The sequence below is a fragment of the Aspergillus wentii genome, assembly GCF_001890725.1.
Source record: "Aspergillus wentii DTO 134E9 unplaced genomic scaffold ASPWEscaffold_1, whole genome shotgun sequence".
Taxonomy (NCBI): domain Eukaryota; kingdom Fungi; phylum Ascomycota; class Eurotiomycetes; order Eurotiales; family Aspergillaceae; genus Aspergillus; species Aspergillus wentii.
Window position 1 is genome coordinate 212,372 of NW_024467832.1, and position 24,076 is coordinate 236,447.

The 24,076-nt window shown below is 51.2% G+C and overlaps 10 protein-coding genes and 1 non-coding gene across 11 annotated transcripts; 2 read left to right on the top strand and 9 right to left on the bottom strand.

Moving 5' to 3' along the window:
- Positions 1-317: 317 nt before the first annotated feature.
- Positions 318-389, bottom strand: ASPWEDRAFT_t38. The gene has a single exon. It is a non-coding gene; the product is annotated as a tRNA-Arg (tRNA).
- A 294-nt stretch (positions 390-683) lies between these two features.
- On the bottom strand, positions 684-1,729 carry ASPWEDRAFT_22283 (uncharacterized protein; the record flags this gene model as incomplete). The annotated part of the gene is made up of 2 exons (XM_040832316.1): positions 684-1,436; positions 1,493-1,729. 2 exons carry the CDS (start codon positions 1,727-1,729, stop codon positions 684-686), a joined length of 990 nt encoding a protein of 329 aa, XP_040693750.1.
- Positions 1,730-2,847: 1,118 nt separating this feature from the next.
- On the bottom strand, positions 2,848-3,732 carry ASPWEDRAFT_22284 (uncharacterized protein; the record flags this gene model as incomplete). Its single annotated transcript, XM_040832317.1, has 2 exons — positions 2,848-3,640; positions 3,689-3,732. 2 exons carry the CDS (start codon positions 3,730-3,732, stop codon positions 2,848-2,850), a joined length of 837 nt encoding a protein of 278 aa, XP_040693751.1.
- Positions 3,733-4,273: 541 nt separating this feature from the next.
- ASPWEDRAFT_22285 (uncharacterized protein) lies at positions 4,274-6,064 on the bottom strand (the record flags this gene model as incomplete). Its single annotated transcript, XM_040832318.1, has 3 exons — positions 4,274-5,335; positions 5,387-5,893; positions 5,948-6,064. The coding sequence occupies 3 exons, from the start codon at positions 6,062-6,064 to the stop codon at positions 4,274-4,276; spliced, it is 1,686 nt and encodes a 561-aa protein (XP_040693752.1).
- A 1,142-nt stretch (positions 6,065-7,206) lies between these two features.
- On the bottom strand, positions 7,207-8,606 carry ASPWEDRAFT_101779 (uncharacterized protein; the record flags this gene model as incomplete). Its single annotated transcript, XM_040827413.1, has 4 exons — positions 7,207-7,519; positions 7,580-7,749; positions 7,800-8,227; positions 8,276-8,606. The coding sequence occupies 4 exons, from the start codon at positions 8,604-8,606 to the stop codon at positions 7,207-7,209; spliced, it is 1,242 nt and encodes a 413-aa protein (XP_040693753.1).
- Positions 8,607-8,837: 231 nt separating this feature from the next.
- Positions 8,838-10,329, top strand: ASPWEDRAFT_191122 (uncharacterized protein). The gene has a single exon (XM_040832245.1). It carries the CDS (start codon positions 9,143-9,145, stop codon positions 10,082-10,084), a length of 942 nt encoding a protein of 313 aa, XP_040693754.1. The 5' UTR covers positions 8,838-9,142; the 3' UTR covers positions 10,085-10,329.
- Positions 10,253-12,196, bottom strand: ASPWEDRAFT_47010 (putative MFS transporter; the record flags this gene model as incomplete). Its single annotated transcript, XM_040836887.1, has 7 exons — positions 10,253-10,567; positions 10,625-11,332; positions 11,390-11,485; positions 11,536-11,689; positions 11,742-11,932; positions 11,991-12,132; positions 12,180-12,196. The coding sequence occupies 7 exons, from the start codon at positions 12,194-12,196 to the stop codon at positions 10,253-10,255; spliced, it is 1,623 nt and encodes a 540-aa protein (XP_040693755.1).
- A 1,674-nt stretch (positions 12,197-13,870) lies between these two features.
- Positions 13,871-16,041, top strand: ASPWEDRAFT_191128 (putative MFS multidrug transporter). Its single transcript, XM_040832246.1, has 5 exons — positions 13,871-15,096; positions 15,139-15,263; positions 15,307-15,419; positions 15,463-15,592; positions 15,657-16,041. Exons 1-5 carry the CDS (start codon positions 14,033-14,035, stop codon positions 15,911-15,913), a joined length of 1,689 nt encoding a protein of 562 aa, XP_040693756.1. The 5' UTR covers positions 13,871-14,032; the 3' UTR covers positions 15,914-16,041.
- A 128-nt stretch (positions 16,042-16,169) lies between these two features.
- ASPWEDRAFT_22290 (uncharacterized protein) lies at positions 16,170-16,823 on the bottom strand (the record flags this gene model as incomplete). The annotated part of the gene is made up of 1 exon (XM_040832319.1): positions 16,170-16,823. The coding sequence occupies one exon, from the start codon at positions 16,821-16,823 to the stop codon at positions 16,170-16,172; it is 654 nt and encodes a 217-aa protein (XP_040693757.1).
- A 936-nt stretch (positions 16,824-17,759) lies between these two features.
- ASPWEDRAFT_191821 (uncharacterized protein) lies at positions 17,760-21,289 on the bottom strand. Its single transcript, XM_040832247.1, has 4 exons — positions 20,683-21,289; positions 20,176-20,638; positions 19,838-20,129; positions 17,760-19,777 (listed from the first exon to the last, which is right to left on the bottom strand). Exons 1-4 carry the CDS (start codon positions 21,094-21,096, stop codon positions 18,055-18,057), a joined length of 2,892 nt encoding a protein of 963 aa, XP_040693758.1. The 5' UTR covers positions 21,097-21,289; the 3' UTR covers positions 17,760-18,054.
- A 193-nt stretch (positions 21,290-21,482) lies between these two features.
- ASPWEDRAFT_102583 (glycoside hydrolase family 3 protein) lies at positions 21,483-23,663 on the bottom strand (the record flags this gene model as incomplete). The annotated part of the gene is made up of 1 exon (XM_040827493.1): positions 21,483-23,663. One exon carries the CDS (start codon positions 23,661-23,663, stop codon positions 21,483-21,485), a length of 2,181 nt encoding a protein of 726 aa, XP_040693759.1.
- Between the last annotated feature and the right edge of the window lie 413 nt (positions 23,664-24,076).

Sequence of the window (24,076 nt, forward strand, 5' to 3'; positions counted from 1 at the left end):
CATTTATGTTTGTTGAAGGGGATATAGATATATATCTGCGCATGCGCTAGATCAACACATTCTGTTATGCGGCATCTTAAAGGAAAAAAAAAAAAAAACACCATCAAAACGTTATATTCTATCTTATAAACAACCCCAAATGAATACCTATATGAATCGCGAAAAAGAAAAATATACCCAAAAAGAAGTTAAACCTCCCCGTCTTCCTAGGGCTTCGGTTCCGTTTCCGGTTCCGATTCCGGCACTGTGGAGATGACCATCCGTGGACCACACAACACAATCCACACGCAACAAAAAATCAAATGCAAAAAGTAAATTGACCGACGCAGGGATCGAACCTGCAATCTTTTGATTCGTAGTCAAACGCCTTGCCATTGGGCCAGCCGGCCTTGATTGTTGAGTGTAGATGGGGTGGATGGAGTTTTGTTCTTGTGATTAGATTAGGGGTTGCCCTAGTGTGCCTATGACCCTATGCATGCACTACGCAGACTACTTAGGCCCCCATGTTTTAGTTTGACAGATGGCTGTTACAAGACGGAAAATTCTCGGAATGTTCCATGCAGGAAATATGCAAGGAGGGAAATAGGTTAATGAAAGCATTATCATTCATTGTCAACTTGTAGGGAGTATTCGCTATTCGCTATAAACAAAGAAAAACAAAGGAAAAGTTTTGGACGGAGTGACTACTCCAAATTCATCTGGCGGTCTCTTTCCATCAGGGAATCCTTTTCGGAAACAGTACCGTCCTCGACGATAATATCAGGAATGGCAGGCCGTTTGCTGCTGCGTCCCTTTGTGCAGAGGTACACCGACACGACGACCCTGCCCACCAGGAAGCCGAAGATGCAGGCAAAGATACCCGCCACAATGCCTAGAATGGCAGGCAGGACAACAGGACGCATCAAGCGGAGAAAGGCGCGGTGGTCGCCGCCGCGGTGGGAGGTGTGGTAATGAGCCACTTGGTAGGAGGAGTCACCGCTGCCCTTGGGCGCGGGAGCGGGAGATGAGAGGTAGCCCTTGGCGGCCTTTTCCATGGCGATCAGGTAGGCGTTGACTTGGGTTCTCCAGCTCTTAGCCTCTGGGCCCTTGGGGGGGCCATGGTGATGGTGATGGTGAGGCCCGTGGGTAGGCTCGATGGTGATATCAGAGATGAGCAGTTGTCCCTCTGGACCGTTGGCGAGGTGGATGGCGACGGAATCCGTGCTGGGAGGTCGGTTGAGAAGGTTGAGTTTGATAAGCAGAGCGTCGGGCGATGACTCTTCGCCCTTGCGAGGTGGGAGAGGGCTGATGCCTAGCTCGTAGGGGAGCGAGATGTATTCCAGGTCATCTGATGACTTTCGTCTCTCGACTGTATGCAGTGCCATGGAAGTAGCCGGAGGGAAGATCTGATCGGTGTTGGCAAGCAGGACTCCATGTTCTACTGCAAAGTTCACCGTCTATCAAATGTCAAGTCAGCACGGGTTCATCGACAGTCAGGAATCAGTCAGCTTACCAAATACGAGTCTGGCTTTTTCGAGCAGTCGGCATCATCAACGGAGCAGAAAGAGTAGGGCAATAGCACTTGACGAGGGTTGGAGATTTGAGGCTGAGAGACGTTCCAGTGAGGTCGATGGTGAGGGTGGTGTGGTCCAGGTCCATGTCCAGGTGGAGGAGGTGGAGGATGGGGCATCGCCAGAGCAGACGTACTGCAGAGGCCCATCAAGCCCATCGACAGGAAGCGAAACAACATGGCGAGAATAATCCACAATAGTTAAAGAATGAATGGAAGGTGTGAGAAGCAAGACCAAAAGAAAGAATGAAGCCGATGAGACAGGCGAGACGATGGGTAATGAAGGATGCTAGCGGTCGGGGGCCAAAAGCAAGACAGCCGACCAACTGCCGGGCAAAACGAAGGTTGATAAATGACAGGCGGGAAGCCACAAAGTCTGTCGAACGCAGTGGGATATTCTGTGATTCGAGCAAAAGGCAACTGACGCGTTACAGTGAAGCAAAAAGAGTCTGAGAGTCGAGGACAAGGTTCGGTCTCATCATTTTAAGTAGAATGACATGTCCGCGGGCACCGACGATCTCTTACTGATTAGGGGAATGGACGAGGAACGAACGAGTGGCTATGTAAGGCTGATTCAGGGTCCAACAGGCGGACTTGTCTTGGATTTATTTAAGAATAGGCGTTCTAACTACCATCTAGTATATGGATTTGATGAAGATGATCCAGGCTATGGATGGATGCATTCCTAAAAAAATCTTTCGACATTTTGTGTCGTGAATCTGCCTCCTTTGGATCGAGCATCGCCAGATTGCCTACAGACGCCGAGAAATCCTGACGCCTACCCAGTAGATCTCTCACCAGGTCAAGCTTTTTCTCAGGGGGCAGTCTGTGCTTCATTACAATAAGCAGCAGTCATGTTCTGCAATCACAATCTGCAATTTGTCTGCCTATCGGGCTCCGCGGACTACATGACTACATAGTCAGACCAACTCAGATGTTAATACGAATCTCGATGCCTAAAAAAAGGATGGCCCCACGCCAGAGAACAGAACAGTGTCCGATCACTGTCGAATACGGCGACACATGTCTTACGGCCTGCCGCCATGCCGCTTTGGGCAATCACGGATGCTCCTGAAACTTGAGGGATTAATCGGACCAATCACAACGCGCAGTTGGCCGGCTAGGATTGCACGACAAAGCTTAGCCTTTGAGGCTGTGTGGCTAGTCCAGTGACAGTGTGCTGATTGTTGGCGCTACTGCAGGGAAGCCTCCACTCGGCCCATCTCATTGGCCTCAGCCGCGGGAAGGGTTTCAGGTGACCCGCGGTGATTGGCTGTCCGCCGCTGATGGCATCCTTCCTACGTGAAGACAACACCGCCATCCACCAGCATCGTCTGGCCCGTCACAAAGTCCGAGTCGCTGTTGGCCAGGAATCCTCCCACCAGCCCGGCGACATCCTCCGGCACGCTGGCTCGTCCCAGGGCGACCCGGTTGGAATAGAACTGGAGGCTCTCTCCCTTGGCCCGTCCCTGGATTTCTCCCAGCTGCTCATCGATCTTCTCCCACATGGCGGTGTCAACGACCCCCGGTGCATATGCGTTCACCGTGATGTTATGCGGTGCCATTTCCATGGCCATCGCCTGAGTCAGGCCTCGGACTGCCCACTTACTGGCTGAGTAGATCCCAAGTGTCTCAAGCGCTCTGAAACCAACAATTGACGCCGCCCCGACGATCTTGTATCTCCCCACTCCCGCTGCGTTGTGCGGGTCACCTTGGGCGATCATCTGCCGGGCTGCGTGCGTATAGCAGTTGAAAACGCCTTTGAAATTAACCGAGAAAACCTGATCTATATCCGCTTCGGTCACGGCGAGCAACGGCTTGATTTGCGTGACGCCTGCGTTGGCAACCATCAGGGTGAGCGGTCCGATTCTTTCTACGGTTTCGTGAACCATGGCCTCGACCGCCGAGGATGATGTTACGTCTGCTGCAATGCCTATCACACATGGGCGTGAATCCAACGCGGTTTCTTTGGCGATATCGGTGGCGTTGAACTCTCTCACCACGACATCGATCTCTGCCGCTGCACTGGGAATATCATTGATGCAGACCGAGTAGCCATCCTGAAACAGGCGAAAGGCAATCGCTTTTCCGCTGTCATCATAGTCAGCAACTGATGCAGACCCTGCAGCGTTGACTCACATTCCCCGCGCCGATCCCGTGACAATTGCTACTCGACGAGTCATCTCTTTTCAGTCCTGTTGAATCGGACGAATTCTACAAGAAGAGGCTGGCAGAAGAAGTGTCTCTGTCATATATTCGTGGATGGGTATATGATTTCCCCGCTTCTGGGCAAAGAGGGGAAGCCTGGAAGGACAAGGATTACCCTTGAGATATTCCTACAATCAGGTGAGGGTAAATCAAGTCTAGACAGGGCTAACACTGTGCAATGTTTGCTACAAGTATGCTCAATACATATCCATCGTCCATCAGTCTCTAGCCAACAGTACCCGGGCAATAAGATAGATCCTCCGATCGACCATACCTCCACCAATCAGCCTCCAACACGAGGTACAACTGTTGGCCTTGGCCTTCTGACTAAGCATGACGGTCAATCATGATCTACCTTCGATTACTCGAACAACCTGCGACCCTGATAAGATGAGATCGATACAATAATTGTTTCGCCAAGACTCAGAAAAATAACTCCGTCAGCATCTAACATAATATGATACATGTGTTATTCATTAGTAATCATGACCATCTAAATCATCACTGCCACACCACTCAAGACCGATAATACGGCGCATTCTGCCAGAAACGACATCGAGGATTCGCTGTCGGGTCACGAATGACCGTGATATTGGAAAGTCCCACATTCAGAAGCGTGCCATTCTTGCCCGATCTCTCAAAAACTGGACTCAGGGTAGACCTGGGAGTGCCCGTCTGCACAAAGCTAGTGAACCAATCCTGCATGGCCAGTGCGACGGTGGCATTGGCGACAGTGGAGTGGTTTCCTGAAAAGAATGTGTAGGGGACATCCTGTGCGTGGATCGCGGGGGGAATACTGAACATATATGCGTGTGTCTGGCCCTTGAAAGCGCGATTGAGGTAGTCAGTGTTACACTGGAAGACTACATCGCTGGTGGTCAACGACAATCGCTCGAACGGGTTAGTATATCCGTACGATCCATTATAGACGGGTGGATAGAGGACATTGGCGACGTAGTTGGTAACATTCTGCGGCATAGTCGGCAGATCCGCCGTGAGGAGGGTCGTGTAGGCGTTACCGTTGATGCTGGCCGGTGAGGTGAATATCAGGCCCTCGTTACCATTATGTCCGACCATGACGTTTAGGTTCTTATCAAAGCTACCGTTTAGAAGAAGCTTTCCAGGCATATCAGGCACGAAAGTCCCATCCACCGCCGGCCCATACGTATAAGTCCCATACGTCGGCGTAACACCAACCTGATACGCATTAGCAGCAACCAGCAACTCAGTAGGCAATTTCCTCGCTTCCTCAACGGAAGTCACGTTGAGAAGTTTCAAAAACTGCCTTAGCGTCGACTCAGTCTGCGCCTGCGAAGGAAGCGGATACCACCCGGGACTTTGCAAGATAGCCTGCTTGAAAGGAACCGGGCCCCTGTTGCCTCCGAACGCAGTGATCTGGTGAAGAATCGACCCGCCGCCGGCTGACTCGCCCATCACGGTGACGTTTTCCGGGTTGCCGCCGAAGAGGTGGATGTACTTGTATACCCAGTCTAGGGCGAATCGTTGGTCGTAGAGGGCTGCGTTTGCGGTGCCATTTGCTGTGACGCCGCTGCCAGCTAGCCAGCCAAATGCGCCCAGCTGGTTATGTTAGCCGGTGAATATCACACGAAATGAAGCTATACAACTCACCCGGTAGTTCAAAGCAACATATACAATCCCATCTTTCCCCCCTTTCATACTCCGCTGAACAAGCCCCGTAGAATCATACAACGACTTATCCCCCGCCACATATCCACCCCCATAAATCCACACCAACACAGGCGCCAGTCTCTTCTTAGCACCCGGAACCGACGCAGCAGTCCGATTCCTCGCACTATCAAAAACCTTTTTCGGAACAATCACATCCAAAAACAGACAATCCTCTGTCGTGCGCGGGTCCGGTTTCGCAGGCGTATACCCGTACTCTGAGATATTCGCGGATTGGTTGAATGGGATCCCGGTAACGACGCTGACCAGGAATTCGGGCAGGATTTCAGATTCCCAGATCGGGTTGGATTGGGGGCAGATGCGGCCGGTTGCGCCGGTTTGGATGGTGGTGCGGTTTGGCTTCGGGGGGATGGGGGCGCGGAAGCGCAGGTCGGCGAGGGGTGGTGCGGCGTACCGGATGTTGCTGAAGTTGTAGAGGCCTTGGGTTTCCTATTTCTGGTTAGGGATTTAGATTATTGGTGTTGAGGTGGGAGGGGATCTTACGTTTAGTGAAATCGCCTGGTGGAGTTCATATCCCAAGTCGACTACGGGGAGAGACGACGCGATGCAGACAGGCACAAGGGCCAGGAGAACCGGCGCGACTGCTTTTACGAAATACATCGTGGAATGACCCAGGATAGCGTCTAGAGCAGCTGGTTGACGTACAGACAGTCTGGGTCATCGCAGGTTTAAATACTAGCCCACCAGCGCTGGGCGGCCTCCGAGTATACGGTATAAGCCGTCATGATTCTCAGCATTAGGCTTCAGCATTTGGCCAGACTTTTCGAGGACATCAAACAGGCCATTCAGATTGCTTCATCTGCCAGGACGTCGGAGAATTGCTCGAGTCTTCTCCACAGTGCGGCAGATACCATGATGTCAAGGCGCAGCCGGGACACACTGATCTCGGCATCTCCGGATAGAAGACTCCGCATGACTCTTGAATGGAGAATGGTCTCGATGATTCACTAGGCAGTCGTAGTAAGCATGGAAGAAGTAATCTGAGAGTAAGCGCTTGATACAATCTTTTTTTATCGCTCTGATGACTGGCTGAGTCCCAGATCCATGGTGGGATGATTCCCGATAAGATCCGTGTAACCCCGACGAATCTCTTCCCCGCAGGCAGCCAGATGTGATGTATGTATACGAATTTTTATGCAATTTATTGCTGCTTTATTTGTATTCGTCCAGGATGGTGTGATCCTGGCTGTTTCACCCGTGTGAATGGTCAGATTTGCAGCAGATGGTACCCTGAATTTATACACCGCATCCCTGTAGATTGCATGGATGAGGAGTGCTGGATTATTACTTTCTATTTTTGAAACAAACCGGAAATTCTATTCCATGTTAGTCACGCTCAAATGCATTAATTGATAAGCTTGCCGATCTTTGAAACTAAACGGATTTGGTATCTACAGAGAGGCACCGCAACTTCGCAAACCAATAACAGGATACAAATACCGATGCAGCCAAGTCAGCAAGTCCTAAGTTTGCTAGTTAGCTAGAGTATATTCACCCGAATGGAGAGCAGGCTCACCGAGAAATGTCAAGTTCAGCAAAGCAATTCAATAGTCAGGCGTCCAGCTGCGCCCCCATTTCCATACGGACAAAAATTAGCTTTTATCACCAAATATGACAAATGAGAGCTATTACTGCCATCTGCATGGCATATGCAGAGCAAGGCCCTGAGCCAGACGAGTATTGAGAGGTATTACCGCAGGAGGTCGAAATGCAAGGGATAAGTTAAGGCGAACAACCTTTGCTTAGTTGTCAACCTCTCGAACTTTATATTCGAACATCTGGTTGGATGACACCATGTGCTCGTTTGCCAGCTTTTCTGCAGACTCAACTCCTGCAGCGGGCACCCGATACTCGAATCGCTTCCCTGGAGCCGGCTGCTGTCCACCGGGAAGAGCATAGGGATATGGCAGGTATTCGGGCATCAGTCCCAGTTGCACGAGCACTGTGGCCTGATCCCATGCTATATGCTCATGATACAGTCGATCTCCTCGAATGTTGACGACGGATGTGAATGGTACGCGGAGTGCCTTCCCTGTTGGCGGGATACCAGGGATCCTGGGTACGGAGTTAGTGCACAGCTCGGCTAAACAAGGCTCCAGGGCAAAAGATGCTTACATCCAGTCCATTTGCTTATTATGCGTAAAACAGAAAATGAACTCGTCCACAACCCGGTCAATGCCGACCGTCCGACTGATCAGCTCAAGTGCTGTGTCATCGGGGTTGTTGAAGATGAAATGGTTGAGATAGAAATTGCTTAGCCGTGCATGACCGGTTCCCCCAGTCAGCTATGAAAAAAATCAGTCAAATGGCAGATAATGTATCAAGGTTGATTTACCGTCGGAATATGATTCACATATGGCTCCGGCACCATAGTTGCCATAGTCTTTTCAACAGATCGCTCCCCAAACTCATACAATGTGTGCTCTTCCCAGATCTTCTCTAGGTCAAAGTAAGGAGCATTCATATGCTTTTTGAAAAAACCCAAGTTTCGGCTGTGCGCGATCCCGGCCGAAGAGAGCTTGAACTCTGGGTGGCCCGGAATAACAAAGCCTGAAGAGGACACTTCAGGATACGAATAACCCGTGAAGCCTTCATGCTTTTGCATATTATTAGGGCCTCCTGGAACATGTAAGAGAACTGGCTTGCCGATGAATGAGCCCCAGATATCAAAGTACACTGCGGCCACGATGCTTTCACTTGATGCCGCGACGTCATAGAGCGTTCCCGCGAAGGAGTCCGCATAGTCTGCCTGGGAGCCATACACTAACATGACATCAGCTCAGTGTCAAAATCAGCAGTGTCACGGCCTACCTAAAAGTCCAATCTTGTCATTCGGGTCGCATTTGGGCAACGAGACCAAAGCGTCTACTGCAGTTCGCACAAGTTCAAGGACACAGATCTTGTCACCACTTGACTCCTCATCCAGACTGATCTGGACCACCGTATAGCTCTCTTCGGCCCATTTCTTGATCGGCTCTGGATCAAGACTCTCATTTTGGCGTTGGCAGTCTGCATATTTGCTGGGCCGCAGGATGATCAGGCCGGGTCCTTGACCGCAGCGAGAAAGCGGGGATTGCAAGACGACACCACGTCCCAGATGAACGGATGGAGCAGGAGGGAGAGAAATCGTAGCTCCAGACATTTTATAAGAGCGAGTAGTGAGTCGGTAGAAGAAGTTTGATTGACACAAAGCAGGAGCTATTGGGTTATGACGACAGAACCGAGGAGTAAACAGGGAAACACCCCACTTGCAGAATCATGGTGGAACTGTGCGGAACGATAAGAGCGAGGTAGTCTCGAGAGAAGGACATTATTTTGACGACAAAATCGACATAATTTGCACCATCTCATTAGAGACTTTGCTGTTTGTTTGAGTATGGAATTTCTCTTGTTCAACGTGAGCTTTGAATAAATATCGAATTCTGCCTCCTGATTGGTCAGTTGCTTGCGAGCACGTGATGTGGAGCTCTGTATCGGCGCTGCGATCCTAAAACATCTCCAACTTCCGGCTTCAATCGTCTCTTCTCCTTGGGAATTTCCCTATCGATCATACAGGTGATTGAACGGTTTGACATACATATTATACAGCTTCGATTCTCCTTCCACGCTGCCGTGGTCATCACGACGCGCTGACCCTATTCCTTTGTCCTTCGAGCGACTACCGACCAGCTGATCAACATGGACGCCCATGTCCGTTCGTCGCTATCGAACCTCGAAAACAAACTAAACTCCCTGATCAACAGCCTCACAACCACTCCGACAGCTGCAGGAGCACCTGCTGCGGCGGTCGCGCTTTTGGAAGCAGATGACCAGCTAACGTCAGCGGTCCAAACACTTCGACAGCACCAGGAAAACTATGCCAAAATCCTACGACTCCGTGCAGAGGCCGAAAATTTGGAAGAGAGGGTGAAGGGAGTTGTCAGGGACATTGAAGGGTACGAAAAGCAGATTGGGACGGTTTGTGGTGACGAAAGCGACAGCGACTCGGATTTGGACGACAGCTCCGAGGAAGAATCGGAAGAAGGAGAGAACAAATCCAAGAAACTCAGCTTTCGGAGGAACAAGGATGTGGATTACAAACTACTGCTCGATTTCGCACGGCGCATTTCCAAATACAATCACCAAGCTGCCGCGGATGCAGCGGCGGGCAATACACCATCGAAGAAGGACAAAGATGTCGCGATGACGGGTATGAATGGAGCCACAGGGACCGAAGAAGGCGCAGAACCGGTCTCTTCGGTGACAAAGGATGCTACCTTGTGGCTAGATGAGTCGGCCAACATGACCCGCGAAGTCTACATGCTGCCATATCCTATGGAGGATCGAATTCGCATGGGCCTGATGGGTCAAATACAGCTCGCCGCCGCCGAAGGCAGGCCAGGGTTCGAGTCTGACAAGGAAGTGGAACGCATGATCCGTGAAGCAGAAGGCTTGGGGGTTGCGGATGCGGTAGCACCGACACAAGCTGGCGATGAGACACGTCACGCGGATGAAGCCGCAATGGCTGCAGCACAGGCAGGTTCGGTTGCACCAAGTGCAGTGCCAAAGGCAGCACCTCCACCAAAACCCCAAGCGACACTTGACCTGGACCTTTATGACCCAGACGATGACGATATATGATTCTGCTGATTATGATCGCATCTACGAACATCCTGACGAAATAAATTTGATAACCACCAAATCTCCCAAATACACCTATTGCCAGCTATACATCATATCTACCATGGCTTGGAAGTGATACATGACTGCCTCTCAAAATTCCTGGCTTTGTCTAATTGTCCTGGAGATCTACATACTATGGACCGACGAGTTGGCAGTCCACTTCCTAAATCGTTTGCCATAGAAGTAAAAAGGGATCGCAAACAGACACCAAAGGACAGCCAGGGACATGTTAAGCATGATTGGCTTCACAAAACCACTCTTCTCCGCCCATGGCGTGATGAATTCGCTGAAACCATAGCCCCACAAGTTCTTGTTGACTGTGATCGAAACAAAGATGGATCCAGCGACGGGCTTATAACTATCGACAGCGTAGGTACTGGTAATGGCTGGAATTGCGGCGACCTGAATCCCAGCTGCAGTGTATCCGATAATAACGATCGCCTGGAGTCATCTGATTAGCATACCATTATCGCACACCAATGAAAGAAATAGACTGACCCTCCAGTCCCATTGATACTCGTATCCGAATGCCACCACAAAGTTTCCAATGATAGCAATGATCACGTAGGGAATCATGGCTGGCAATCTCATTTCCGGCTCTCGGATTCCTCCATTCTTCTTGGTGGCTCTCATTGAAATCCAGTCCGAAAGAGGACCATTGGTTGCAAGTCCAATGAAGATCCCAATCCACGATGCAAAGTTGAAGAAGCCAATTGTTTGACTAGAGAAGTTATATGGAGGCGCGGCAAAGGCTTGGCTCTGAGTGAGATTCAGAGTCAAGTACACGCTAGCTGCCCAGGAAACATTAAAAGCTGCCAGCTCGACGATTGGAAAGGTGAGCATTTTCCAAGGGATCCAAAAGGTGACCAGTACTGTTTTGAGGTTATTGTCGGCAAGCTGCCAGAGCTTGAATTGCTGCTTGGAGGGATACCCTTTGCCCAGATACGTGTCCGTTTCTGTACCAGTCTCCGTCGGCACATTCTCGTGTTGGGTCACCTCGATGGGCTTCTTGGAATCAGAAGTGTTATCGTCTGCAGCCTGCTCTTGGCCATGGATTATCTCTGCGGGATGGGCTCGATGCCATTTGGTTTCGGGGAACAAGAAAAGCAGCAGAACCAACACAACCCCTAGGAGTGCGACGTTTAACCAGAAGAAGCTGCGCCAGCCAACATGTTGCGCCATGGCACCGGCAATAATTGGACCGACCTGTGGAAGAGGCGTCAATATAAGCAAGCGAATGTCCAATCAAACAGCGACACTTACCATGAGAGAACCGAAATAAAAGGTGAAATAGAGCGTGTTATAAGCACCTCTCTCGTGTAGAAATACGATGTCCGCGATGATTTCCGGCTGGGAAGTCTGAGAGATCGTCAGTACGATCAATCTCGCCTTCGTTTCGGAGATTCAACCTCGGCAGGTCCAGCTCCGAATCCGTTGAGCACGCAGGCTCCCATATAGCTTCCATAACTCGTTGCCAACGCACGCCATATATTGCTAACAAGACAAATCAAGGTTGAGAAGATCAAAACTGGCCTACGACCATATGCTGCTTGGATAGGGATCCTTAGTGTGTCAGTGCTTTTAAAAGTTCGCTTTCGAGGTTTGGCTGACACACCAGAAAAAGTTGCTGAAACCAAGAACAAGAATGCAGACGCCAGTGAATTTGACAACCGAGGCAAGGTCTGTATCGAACGACTCCATCAACTGCGGAAACATTGGTGCCAGTGCTAGAGGCCCGAACCCCTGACAGAAAGACACAGCCGTAGCCATAAACATGGCACTGGTCTTCCAGAACCTGTTCCAGTTCTGTGATAGACACTTGTTTAACGATTGTCTACCAAAAATGAATTTATTGAACACATACAAGAGGATCATGGGGACTTTGCGACGGCTGTGGCACCAGAACGCGATCTGATTTGGGTGATGACTTCACAAAATGATGCGTGCCTACATCTGCCATGATCTCTGTCCCTGGATAAATCTTGGTGTCGAGCTCTCGCTCGATCCTGTTGATTGTCAGCAGCCAAACCCATGAACGAGGCTTCCTACGTACTGATGGAGAGTCTGCATAGTCGTATACCATTAGCGATGATGCTCTGGGGTGTAATACAGAGGTGACTTGCCGCTTCATCATAGTTCATCTCCATGCTGGGCGAATGTCTCGATTGCCAGGAAAATCTGGCATGTATGATACAATTTAGTTCTTACCTGGAAACTCGCTAAACCTGGAAAGAGAGACGACTTTATTCTCTGCTCATCCCCTGCCGCGGAATTCCCCCGGTCAACACCTGGCCGTTAACCGACTAACTTCGTGGTGTGGCCAAATAAGAAGGCCAGAACTCCAATGATAGTCGTATGCTCAGACCAGAGGGCCACTAGGGATGATTTCATTCCACAGAGTTCAGCCATATTACAGACGGTTTTGGAGTTATTGGGTTATAATCCCCGTTTCCCCACTTTCCCCGGATCAACCTCCCCACATTGAATCCCCGACAATATCACCCATTAGTGTTGAGGGGCTTCTTCGTCATTCAGGCTAGCTTACTGTTGATCATCGCTGCTCTCAACCCCAGTGGCTTCCACGGTATTTGACCGCTGTGGGGAAGTCTGACACCCGAGCTAGCAATATCAATACGATAGTGCAGAGTCTTGAAGGCAGGAACAGAAAGCTTCCTGATTGACCACGAGAAAGTTTAATAAATGAATAACTTTCTGCTGTCAGTCTTTCCATGTGTCTTTCTACCTGATAAAGGGGCTACCGAAATCTCCGACTACGCCACCTTCAGGGATTCCAGCAGTGCAATTCGACAAGGATATGATACTAAATAAGAGATAGCCGAATGAGGAAGGCGAGTAACGGAAATATTCCTCGCTAGATTTCCTCGCTCGGAATGACAGCCCCTGTTGCTAGAGCCCATTTGTGGTGCATCGAAAGCCACATGGTTTCTTGACATCACCATGCCTGCAAGGTCTGGTGAAATATGCGAGCAGGTTTCTGAGATGAGGCTGTCTGTTAGCAATCGCATCATATCAATGAATGATATCTTTGGCACCGGAATTTGCCCCTGGACCTAGATCTGGACCAACACCACCAGTGGCCTCTTGAATGAATCTCCATCTCGCTGTGATTAGATCATTGCCGTCTATATGTCTGTCATTGGTGGCGAGTATATCCACCCCGCATTCGAGATACGCTTCTATGCTAGTTTTTGCGAGTACCGACCTACGGATATTTTGTTTACTATACTCTGGAAGATCTCATTTAAGCCTCTCTGTGTGCAAGATGAACACTCAAAACCATACAAGACAGTGGTTAGACTACATTTTGTCAAGTCTGACTGACGACATTCACGGATGATGTAATGTCTCGAACCGCACTCCGCACTGCATCTTCTCCGTACAACGAACCCGGAGAAGCCTGGAGACGTTTACGTCCCCAGGTTATCGTTATCATAGGTTATCGTCGGAATACGATGTCCGAATCGTCTTCTCGCCATACTGCGCTTGCTTGTCACACTGCTCTTGCGCTTCGACCAAGGATCGAACCAAACCAAACCATGTTTTTCGATTTCCGGGTTTAATTTGCGACCTGTCCCATCTTCGGCTTCCCCGTGTTTCAGGGGCGATTGCGGAGATGCTGTTGGTTGTTGGTCGGGTTGATATCCCCGGATGCGTTGTTGACGCCGGGGGCCATGAACTGGGAAGGCTTGTGTGGCCAGATCGTGCGTGACGTCAAACCAATGAGCAGTTCAGTGACGAAGCTGAAAGCCAGGGTTCTGCGTTGTATACGCTGCAGCATTAAATAGAGCTGCATGCCCCGTTGGCTGCATCTCAGCTCGTTATGAATACCCTGTCGTTCATTGTTTACTCTGTCTGCGATAACCTTATCTATTCTTTACGCGTTGAATGATGTCTATGCCACATACCCCGTTTAGTTATGGCGATTCTTCTGGTGCGCAAGACTTGGAGAAGCAAGACAGCTCTAATGACATAGATGATTCCCCCGAGTCACAGCCGAGGGCTTGTCATGGAGAGCGAGCTTGCCATGGAGAGATTGAAAAAGATGGAGCGGATGGACGGGCTGATGGTAAAGTCGAGTTGAAGGAAAACGACTGTTATGACAAACTAGGGTTTACCTTTCCTTGGTGGAAGAAATGGGGCATTCTGTCTGTGATTTTCATAGTGCAAGTGTCAATGAACTTTAACGCTGGTTTCTACGCCAGCGGGATTGGTCTCTTGTCTAAGCACTTTAATATCTCGAAACAAGCTGCCAGAGTCGGGCAGATGGACTTTTTGATTGCCTATGGATTTGGAAGTGAGTTCTGGGCTCCGTGGAGTGAAGAATATGGAAGATGGCCGATCATGCAACTCAGTTTGCTGCTTGTCAACATATGGCAGCTTCCTTGCGCGCTGGCCCCTAATTTTGGTACCATTGTTGTCTGCCGTATCCTGGGTGGTCTATCATCTGCTGGTGGTTCAGTGACGCTCGGTATGGTGGCAGACATGTGGGAGGCGGACGAGCAGCAATATGCGGTTGCATTTATTGTTCTCTCCTCCGTGGCAGGATCCGTGGTGGCCCCTATTGTGGGTGGCTTCACGCAGACCTTCTTGGGCTGGCGATGGACTTTCTGGCTTCAGCTTATCCTGGGTGGTGCCGTGCAAGCAGTACACTTTTTCATTCCAGAGACACGGTGCAGTATTCTGGTGACCAGGGAGGCGCGGAGAAGGCGAAAGAAGGGCGAGGAGGTGTACAGTGCGGATGAGCTGAAGGGTAAGCGCATCAGTATCAAGCATCTGCTGATGGTGTGGGCGCGTCCATTCATCATGTTCGTCCGAGAGCCGATTGTCTTGTGGCTGTCACTTCTCAGTGGATTCAGTGACTCGCTCATCTTCACCTTTCTGCAGTCGTATGAACCCGTGTATAAGCAGTGGGGATTTTCTGATATTAGTGTCGGATTGGCTTTCTTACCGTGAGTGCCTTACTCTGTTGTTGTTCCATGCTAATGTGATAGTCTCCTGGTTGGCTACTTGATCGCCTGGTTTAGTTTTATCCCCTGGATCCATCGACACTGCCGAGTCCGCGAACGAGATCCCGATGGCCTCCAGCCTGAGGCACGTCTGTACTGGCTGTTATACGGTTAGTTTTCATTCCACTTCATGTTTTTAACTGACAACCCCAGTTGCACCGCTTTTGCCAATCGGACTGTTCGGTTTTGGGTGGACCAGTTTGGGTCCGCCGCATGTGCATTGGATCGCACCGATGATCTTCTCGGCATGCATCGCAATAGCCAATGTAAGTCTTTCCACTGTTTCGAGTACATATGCTCATCGTGCAGTATGCCATTTACATGGCCACGATCGATTACATGGTGGCAAGTTACGGACCTTACTCCGCGTCAGCCACCGGTGGCAACGCTCTTGCCCGAGACTTTTTGGCCGGTGTAGCCGCGATGTATTCAGTGCCTAGTAAGCATCATCTTGATTCCAGAAAAAAAAAAAAAAAAAAAAAAAACCAACTGACGTGGGATAGTGTACTCCAACATGGGCAAATCGAACCCTCTCGAATGGGCTTCATCGTTGCTCGGCTTCCTGGCGGTCGTTTTCATCGCCCCGATTTATATCTTCTACTGGAACGGACCGAAGATCCGGGAGAAGTCCAAGTTTGCGCAGATTCTGGCGGCCGACAGGAAGAAAGCCGGGCGGAGGGTTTCGCAGTGTGGTTCTGGCGATGCCGGGCCCGAGGAGCATTATTTCGAGAGTGGCAGGAGTTCGCGGTACAGTCGGTGATCTGCGGTATACTGTCATGTTTTCGTCATACTCACTGGATGGATTATTACTGTGCTGACTTATTGTGGATGAGACAATTTGATAGTATACTCATCATAGCATTAGCATTATATTTTCTATGTTTAGTTAATGAATTCAATGTACTGTAGCATTGATCTACATCGGAACGCACATCCGACGTCGGCACCCGCCCCGACGATATATACAAAAGCCTCATATGGATACCATCACACCCCCAATCCGGTAATGGCCATCGTCATCCAGCCCCATAGCCCACATCCCAACTCCTCTTGAAACCCCTCGCATACGACCTCCAACTCGCCCTCACCACATCGCGATACCTCCTCACCTCCGCCAACCCCGCCACTCTCTCCACCCTCTTAAACCCCTCCTCAACAACCCCCCTATCCCCCTCCTCCACAGCCGCCAACCCATGAATAAACAACGGAATAAGCAAATACCCCAACCCCTCCCCGCGGACGGCATCCAGATCGCCCATCCCCTCCCTCACCATCTTCTGCACCTTCTCATCGGTAACGTTATCCGGGTGAATCAGCAAATACAACCAGATAAACAGCGCCGAGCTATACGCCCCGTAAATCGCATCAAACTCGCGCGACGGAATCATAGTCGGCGGTCTCCAGTTCTGCAAGTCATGCCAGATGGCCAGAGCCGCCGAGATGGTTGTTGCGGGCGTGAGGCCGGATTCAGGGCGGGGGAGGGCGTGGAGGGTTGCGATGCGGGAGATGAGACTGAGGAGGTTGTCGGTGATGCCGAAGTGGAAGTCGTTTTCTTCGTAGTCGTCGGCTGTGGTGGTGGTTTTGTTGGGCTTGGGGCCTGTTCGGGTTCTGTCGCCGGTTGTGTAGGCTGATATAACGTGGCGGGTGAAGAAGTCGAGGAGGGGGTCCATTTTATGATATGATATAGTAGTGTTTGATATAGATGATGTAATATAGATGGTAGTATCTGACAGTAGGATATTGTATCTCAATGAATGAGCAATGTCGTATTAGTACAGGCCAACACCTTTATAACCAGATACCGAGTCCTTCACAACCAAACAACACTTCATTCTGGCGCATACAGCGGTAGATATAAAATCAGAGGCAAAATAAAACGTCCTAAAATAAAGAACCGAAAATAAAGAAACCCTGCAAAACCATGATCGGACCTCTTCACAGCATGCCCAATATTAATACTGGGCCCTGTCAGTTTGGGACTCCACAACGTGGATCCACTGATCTATACAGCGCGCAGGCATTAATAATAACTGGATGAAGTGGTCGGAAGGAAAGGGAAGGTCGCTCTGTGGTTTCCTGGTTTGATCGGTGAGGAATGCTATATTGATTTGTTGGCGCTGTTATCGTTGAGTCAGAAAGACGGTGAGCATTCCACCATATATCAGCATCAGCAGTCGGTGGAAGAAATAATCTTTCCATGCATTTATACATACTATGTATATGGAGAATCAATAAATGCATAACAGTAATCTCCGATCTATGCCATTAATACCTGCAGAATACTCAGCACCTATAATACAGACATTATTAACAACTCAACCCCGTTGGGTAGTTGTACATACTCCTTACTCCTACCGTATGTCCATCTTTAACGCGCTTACGGCGGATAATATATACACACACGACCATGACGTTGCGATATTAAATTCAAGTAAGCGAAATCGAACCACACGGCGAACAGACACAGTCGGAATCGTCGGGCGCAATCCGCGATGATCAGAACGGACGATAAATGAACCCTGCATTTTGTGGAGAAGATTGGAGCCTCGAATAGCTTCGCTAGCAGCAGCTGAAAGTGAACTAGACGATAGCTGAAAGCGAGTGAGTGAAAGTGGATATCCTATCGGTAGGCAAGGATTAATATCCCGACTGAGAGGAATTAATTTCTTTTTTACGAGGTACTTTTGCAGCTGCGCAACATCAGCTGGATTTTCGATTTGCCGCGATGGAGCCCCGATCGACAGGGTTAAACTTAGTGAAGCTAATATCGAGCTATATCGGAAAGGGTTGATACAGTGAGATTGTGGGTTCTGGGCTGTCCCAAAAGTCCCATTACCCCGCTCCCCACTGTCTGTGTGTTGGAGTAGTATATACATGAATCATTTACATAGCCTCTATCGATCAGACGGTGATATTGCTATACGGGATGATTCTGACCTCGCCAATCAACCCGTTATCCACCCGTCCAGGTAACGGAGTCAGGAGCGGCGGGGAGCCCGATACCTCCAACTCGTCGTATATCGAGCGGATGTAGTTCCACATCATGGTGGGCACGACTGCCGTAATCTGGTTCACGCCGGTGACTAGATACGGCCGTAGATCTGCCTTGGGCTGGTTATAATCCAGAGGCGGCAGGAGGTGCGAATTGACGTGGAGCCGGAGACCCTGCGAAATGGGTGGGAGGTGGATGTACGCTCCATCTCCATCCGAGGCAGTCCAGTTGAAGGAGGTGGTGTAGTAGCCGATTCCGGATGCGTTGGCCAGAGCTGGGATGTCGAGCCACGAGACGAGGCCGGGGAGGGCGTGGGTGGTGTTGCGCTTGGAGGCGATGATGGAGGCATCGGAAAGGTTGGAGGGGGCTTCCCAGTGCTCTGCGACGAGGGACCAATTGTGCAGGGCGAAGGATGGAGATGCTTTCTTGGAAATGGTCATGGATTTGCCGGAGGAGAGGGTGAGGTTGCCATGGCCTGATGCAGCGACCTGCAGGGTCAGGCCGTGGGAGGAATATTCATATCCGACAGCGCTGGAGGGGAGGTGAGTTGCGTGGAGGGAGGGGGTATCCCGACTATCGTCGAAAGCCAGGATGACGGTCTGGTTGGCACCGAGGCGAAGAGGGACGATGATGCTGCTGTTTAGCCGCCGATATTCCAGCACTGGCTGCTGCACTCCGGTCCATGCGTTGAGGATGTATGGCGACTTGGTGATCTCCACCTCGATGTAACCAGATGAAGCCTTTCCATCGGCAAACAGAAAGACATAGTCGGTGCTGCTGTCCGTCCGCAGCACAGGATACCAGGTGCCATTGGTGGCCACTCTGACACGGGGGTTGATTCCGAGGGCGTTCAGCTTGGATGCAATCTCTCCTTTTCCAGTGGAATGCACATTGGCCGTCTGTTTCAGCTCTGCAATGGCTGCCTTGACAGCTGCTTCACTGCTCCCATTCCCACTCGCATAGTATCCTGGATCTCCTCCACTCAGAATGACTGGCAGTCCATCCTGCGCATATTTCTTCAGCTTATCCACCGCAGCAAGCGTCACATTCTGCTCGCTGGTGACCACCATCGCCCTGTACGCCGGACTACCCGCCGCCAGCATCCCATCCGTCACCGTCATCTGGGCCAAGTCAAAGTTATCCGGTGACAAGTACGTATACGTATACCCAGCATCGACCATATCACTGCTCTGGTAGAGAACCTCCAGATTGGCATCCGTCTCCGACTGCTTATTATACACAGCCACGTCGGTCCTTGGCTGTCCATGTCGCAGGATAAACTGGTTTCGTCCGACATAGGTCATCCAATCCGCATAGCCATTCTCCCACGCCGGCTGCTTGTTCATGTACGATTCCGAGAAGAGGAAGAAGAACGCCGTGTAGCCCGGCCAGGTGGTTTCGTAGAAATTGCCCGTATATGTCTGTCCATGCAGCACGATCTGGTTGACGCCGCCGGCCATGGCGCGATTGATCTCGCCGAGCAGTTCACGCGCCGGCAACGCGAACGACTTGCCATAGTTGGCGCCCATTTCGTTCGAGATGATGGGTTTCCCAGCGACGTTCGCAGACCCGGAGAACTGGCGGTACGAATCGATTTTATCTTCAAACGCGAGGCTTTCGCACTCGGGGACGCTGACGTAGGGGATGTTAGCTTCCATGTCGATGGGGAGGTTGTACGAGACTTGCGCAGACATTTTCAGACCGAGTTCGTTCTCTGCCCAGTTGGTCAGGGTTTGCAGGTACTCGCGGTATCCTTGGACGAGCGTCGCGCGGAAATCGTTCACGTAACCCATTGTCTTTTCGGCGTCTTCCAGGATGCATTTAATCGTGCCGGGGGTGGAGGGCTGCAGACCGGGATTGTTGTTGCCGAAGATCATCAGGGGGAGGTACTTGTGGATGTTATATCCATGCAGGGCGCGGAACATGGAGGGCAGCGAGGGCGTCCACGAGACGTTGGATTTGATCTCGAGGCTATCTTCCCAGGCTGTCTCATATTAGCATTGTCCATCTATCTTAAGAAGAGGACATACCCAGATTACCAACTTCGGCCAACAACTCCCCAATCCCCTCACTGTTGAGGATATAATTCCTCCAAAAGTCAATCGTCACATTCGCTCCTCTCCCACTAAAGTGATCCACCGTATACGACCCATTATCCCAGAACGTGCCCGTCGCGTTACTCTGGATATCGACATTCTTCGCCAGCGTCTGCCACTGATAGAACGCAAAGAGCTTGTGTTCCGACGTGGCGTTGAACTGCAGTGATGCCTTACCATCGGGTGCAACGTGGCTCGTCCAGTCGCGCAGACTGGATTCCTTCAAAGTCAGCAAGGTGGAATTCGTTGCTTCTGCACCGAGAATGGCATTCCCTGCGTTGGTGATGGTCGACGAGGCCAGCACTTGAGCAGAAACCAGCGCGACAAGATCGCCTGTTCCCCAGCCGGGGATGATGCCGTTGAACGATCCATTCGAGACGGTCACATTAAACGGTGCCTTTACCATCAGCATATCATCCCTGGATCATGAAGGAAACTCACCAAATCCCACTGCAGTCCCTCATCAGTAACATTAGCAGGAACCCCCTGCCCCTGACTCGCCCCGATCGCAAAATCCATCAACAACCCGGCCTCCTTAGCGGCCTCCAACGCAGCCCGAAACATGTCGTTGAACGGCTTCGTACCGAATCCATACGTGGCCCAATCCGCGCCTTTCGGCTCGCTCACCATATCGCCCCCGTAGTTGTACAGCGGGAGGAACTCGATGCCGCCAGCCCCGATCGTGGCGGCCCGTTTAATGTCGTCTTGCACGGTGGCTGTGTCGACGCTGGGATCGGGGAGCCAGTACCGGAATTTCGGACGGACATGATTCGAGGTATTCTGGAATGTGCCAAAGTCTGTGCTTGCTGAGGTTGTGATGGCGAGGAGACCTAACCAGAGCCAGGTGTGCCACATGGTGGTGGATTTGATGGTGTGAAGAAAGACGGCAGAGCATAGGGAGCAGATATATCAATCGGACTCATTTCCCCCGAGACTGAAGAATTAGATTATGTTCTGGAAACCCCGCAAGTGACGGAATCAAGGTGGTTCGCCCTGACGATCTTGGGCGCATTCGGCGATAGTGATCGTCTCTTGGCCTCGGTTCTTCCGAAACGCGTGTCAGTCCGGATATTCCGATTCTTCTTGAATTGCATTATGATTAAGATATGTTGAATGTTATGCGGGACTATCCGGGGACAGATCAGAGATAGCGTAAGTGGTAACCTCTGGGGTAACAGGTAACCCTCTATTAACTCCTACTGCTTTACGAAATACATTGGACTATCCTGAATGATTTACTCTCATCTGACATCCATCAAGGAAGTCCGTATGTTGATAGCATCTGGATCTCCTGCAAACCGGCTCACCTCCACCACCATGTCGGTAGATTGGAACACAAATTCGCCCTCCCTCCATCGCTGCACTGGTCGGAGAGAAGCAGTGACTGGAATTAATTTCTCCTGCTCAGGCTCCAGATAGACCGGGTGAAACCCTAGAAGCAAACGCGCAGGAAAGTCATCGACCCCTGGCAAGCCATATACTTGCGCAATCAACCATCCACCTCGCAGGCCGGTATTCTTCACAGAAACCTTTATTTGCAGTTTCTCTTTCTCCTGCTGGCAGGTTGCAATCTCTTGCAGAAGGAATGTGGTGTACGAGAGCCCGAATCCAAAGGGAAAGGCTGGTGGCACCCCCAGCTTATCAAGGAGATGCTGTCCGAACCACCGATCGTAGTCGATTTGAGCGGCATGGATGTCGAAGAACGGGAGATGGCGTTCATCTGTTGGGATGGAAAAGGGAAGTCGTCCGCTGGCATCGACCGTCCCCAGGAGCACATCTGCCAGTGCATGTCCTCCTTCCGATCCGCTATACCAACTCATCAGGATCGCCGGAACCTTGGCCCTCCATGATTCCATCACCACCGCCCCAGCCGTGACAATGGACACAATCGTGTGTGGGTTCCGGGCTTGCACGGCCTGAACCAGCTTTTCGTCATCCTCGCGAAGCCGTAGAGAGGTGCGATCGCCACCAACGCCTGCTGCCACACCTCCGCCATCGTGCTTCCCTTTCCCCTGCGAGATGGCGACGGTTTCGCGCTCCTCACCAGTTCGATCGGGGGGTAGAACGTCTCCCAGAACTGGATCCTCCTGCAGAGCAGGAACCATGTACTCGCCTTCATCTTTGTAGGTGTATCCTACAATGCAAATCACCGCGTCGACTTCTGACGCGAGACGAGTCGCATCCTTTACGGACTCGGCATGTCGAACTTCCACGTGAGGGAGGGCATCCCGAATGCCCTCCAGGGGAGTCACGACGCTGGGCGGAAACACCTGGGACGATCCTTTATCGCCCGTGTTGGGCATCGCGGCGAGCCGTCCAACAACAGCCACTCGCTTGAGAGATGCAGCCTGGAGAGGAAGGAGTGGCTTTCCATCAATCGGTTCGTTTTTCAGCAGGACGATAGATCGTGATGCCACCTCTCGAGCGAGTGCCCGGTGCTCGTCGCAGAACACCACCCCCGGGTCTGGGTTGCTTTTCTCGGTGCGAATCGCGAATTCGACTTGCTTTCGCAAGATCCGCTCGCTGGATCTGTCGATTATATCCCATTCCAGTTCGCCATCCTGCACAGCCGCAGCCAAGTGCATTGCTCGCTGCTGTCGGAACGGTGCCTCGATATCCAACCCATTGCGGACGGACTTTGTCGCGTCGCGCAGCCCGAAGACGAAATCCGACATGATCAGGCCATCGAAACCCCATTGACCGCGCAGGATCTCGTTGAGAAGATGCTGATTCTGTCCGGCCCATTCGCCGTTGACCGAGTTATACGCCGACATCACCGCTGCCACGCCTCCTTGGACAATCCGCCGAAAGTGCGCGAGATATACTTCATGCAGCACCGCCTCGTCTACCCTCACGTCAACCCGGAACCGGGCGTTCTCCATAGAGTTCAAGGCATAGTGCTTCACACACGCCATCACATGGTTCTGTACGCTCTCTGTCAAGGCCAGCCCAAACTCCCCCAGGAGGAGGGGATCTTCGCCGTACGTTTCCTGGACGCGACCCCACGCCGGATGCCGCGGGAGGTTCACGCAGACACCAGCAAAGAAGTTGGCGCCCTGCGCTTTTGCTTCTAGTCCGATAGCATGGCCCACGCGGCGCTCAAGCTCAACGTCCCACGTCGCGCCTCGCGCCATGGAGATGGGGAATGCGGTGGAGTTTCCCACGACGACTCCCCGGGGGCCATCGGTGAACCGGATCCCGGGAATCTGCAATCGTGGGATGGCACCATGGACATACGGAGCTGGATTGTAGCGATCGCAAACCATGGAGCGCATCCCGGGCCAGAAGTCGACGTCTCCGTCGAGAAGCGAAAGACGTTCATCCTTTGTGAGGTGAGACAGGAGGGTGTGGGTGGCCTCGGTCAAGGGCTGACCGGATTGTACTGCAGCTACCGCATCTTGAAACGTGTATTCCGACGACATGATAGCAGGTAACGTGGGAGAAAGGTCTATCTCAGCTGGAAGATACAAAGACAATGGGGATTCTTTAACGTTGAAGGGGAATGATGTATAGCAATGATGTCATACAGGCTTGGACAGTCTTTAGGCAAAATAAGCCATTTATCCAGTGCCAGTTTGAAACAGCTGCAGTGCAATTAAGGTGGATCAGCCCTTCCGGGGTATCCGTACTGTGGCCGTTCAACACCGGAATAGGCAAGTCGATCACCTCGCATGATAGACATACGCAGCGAATCATCTCTTGAATGTGGGGTAATAACCGGTAAGTTACTCTGATGTGCAGCTTCTAAGTACAAGTAACCTGGTTGCATTTCCATCATATTGTCTCGAGCCATGGGCCCAAGGACAGAGTCGATATTAAACCTACCTTATATATT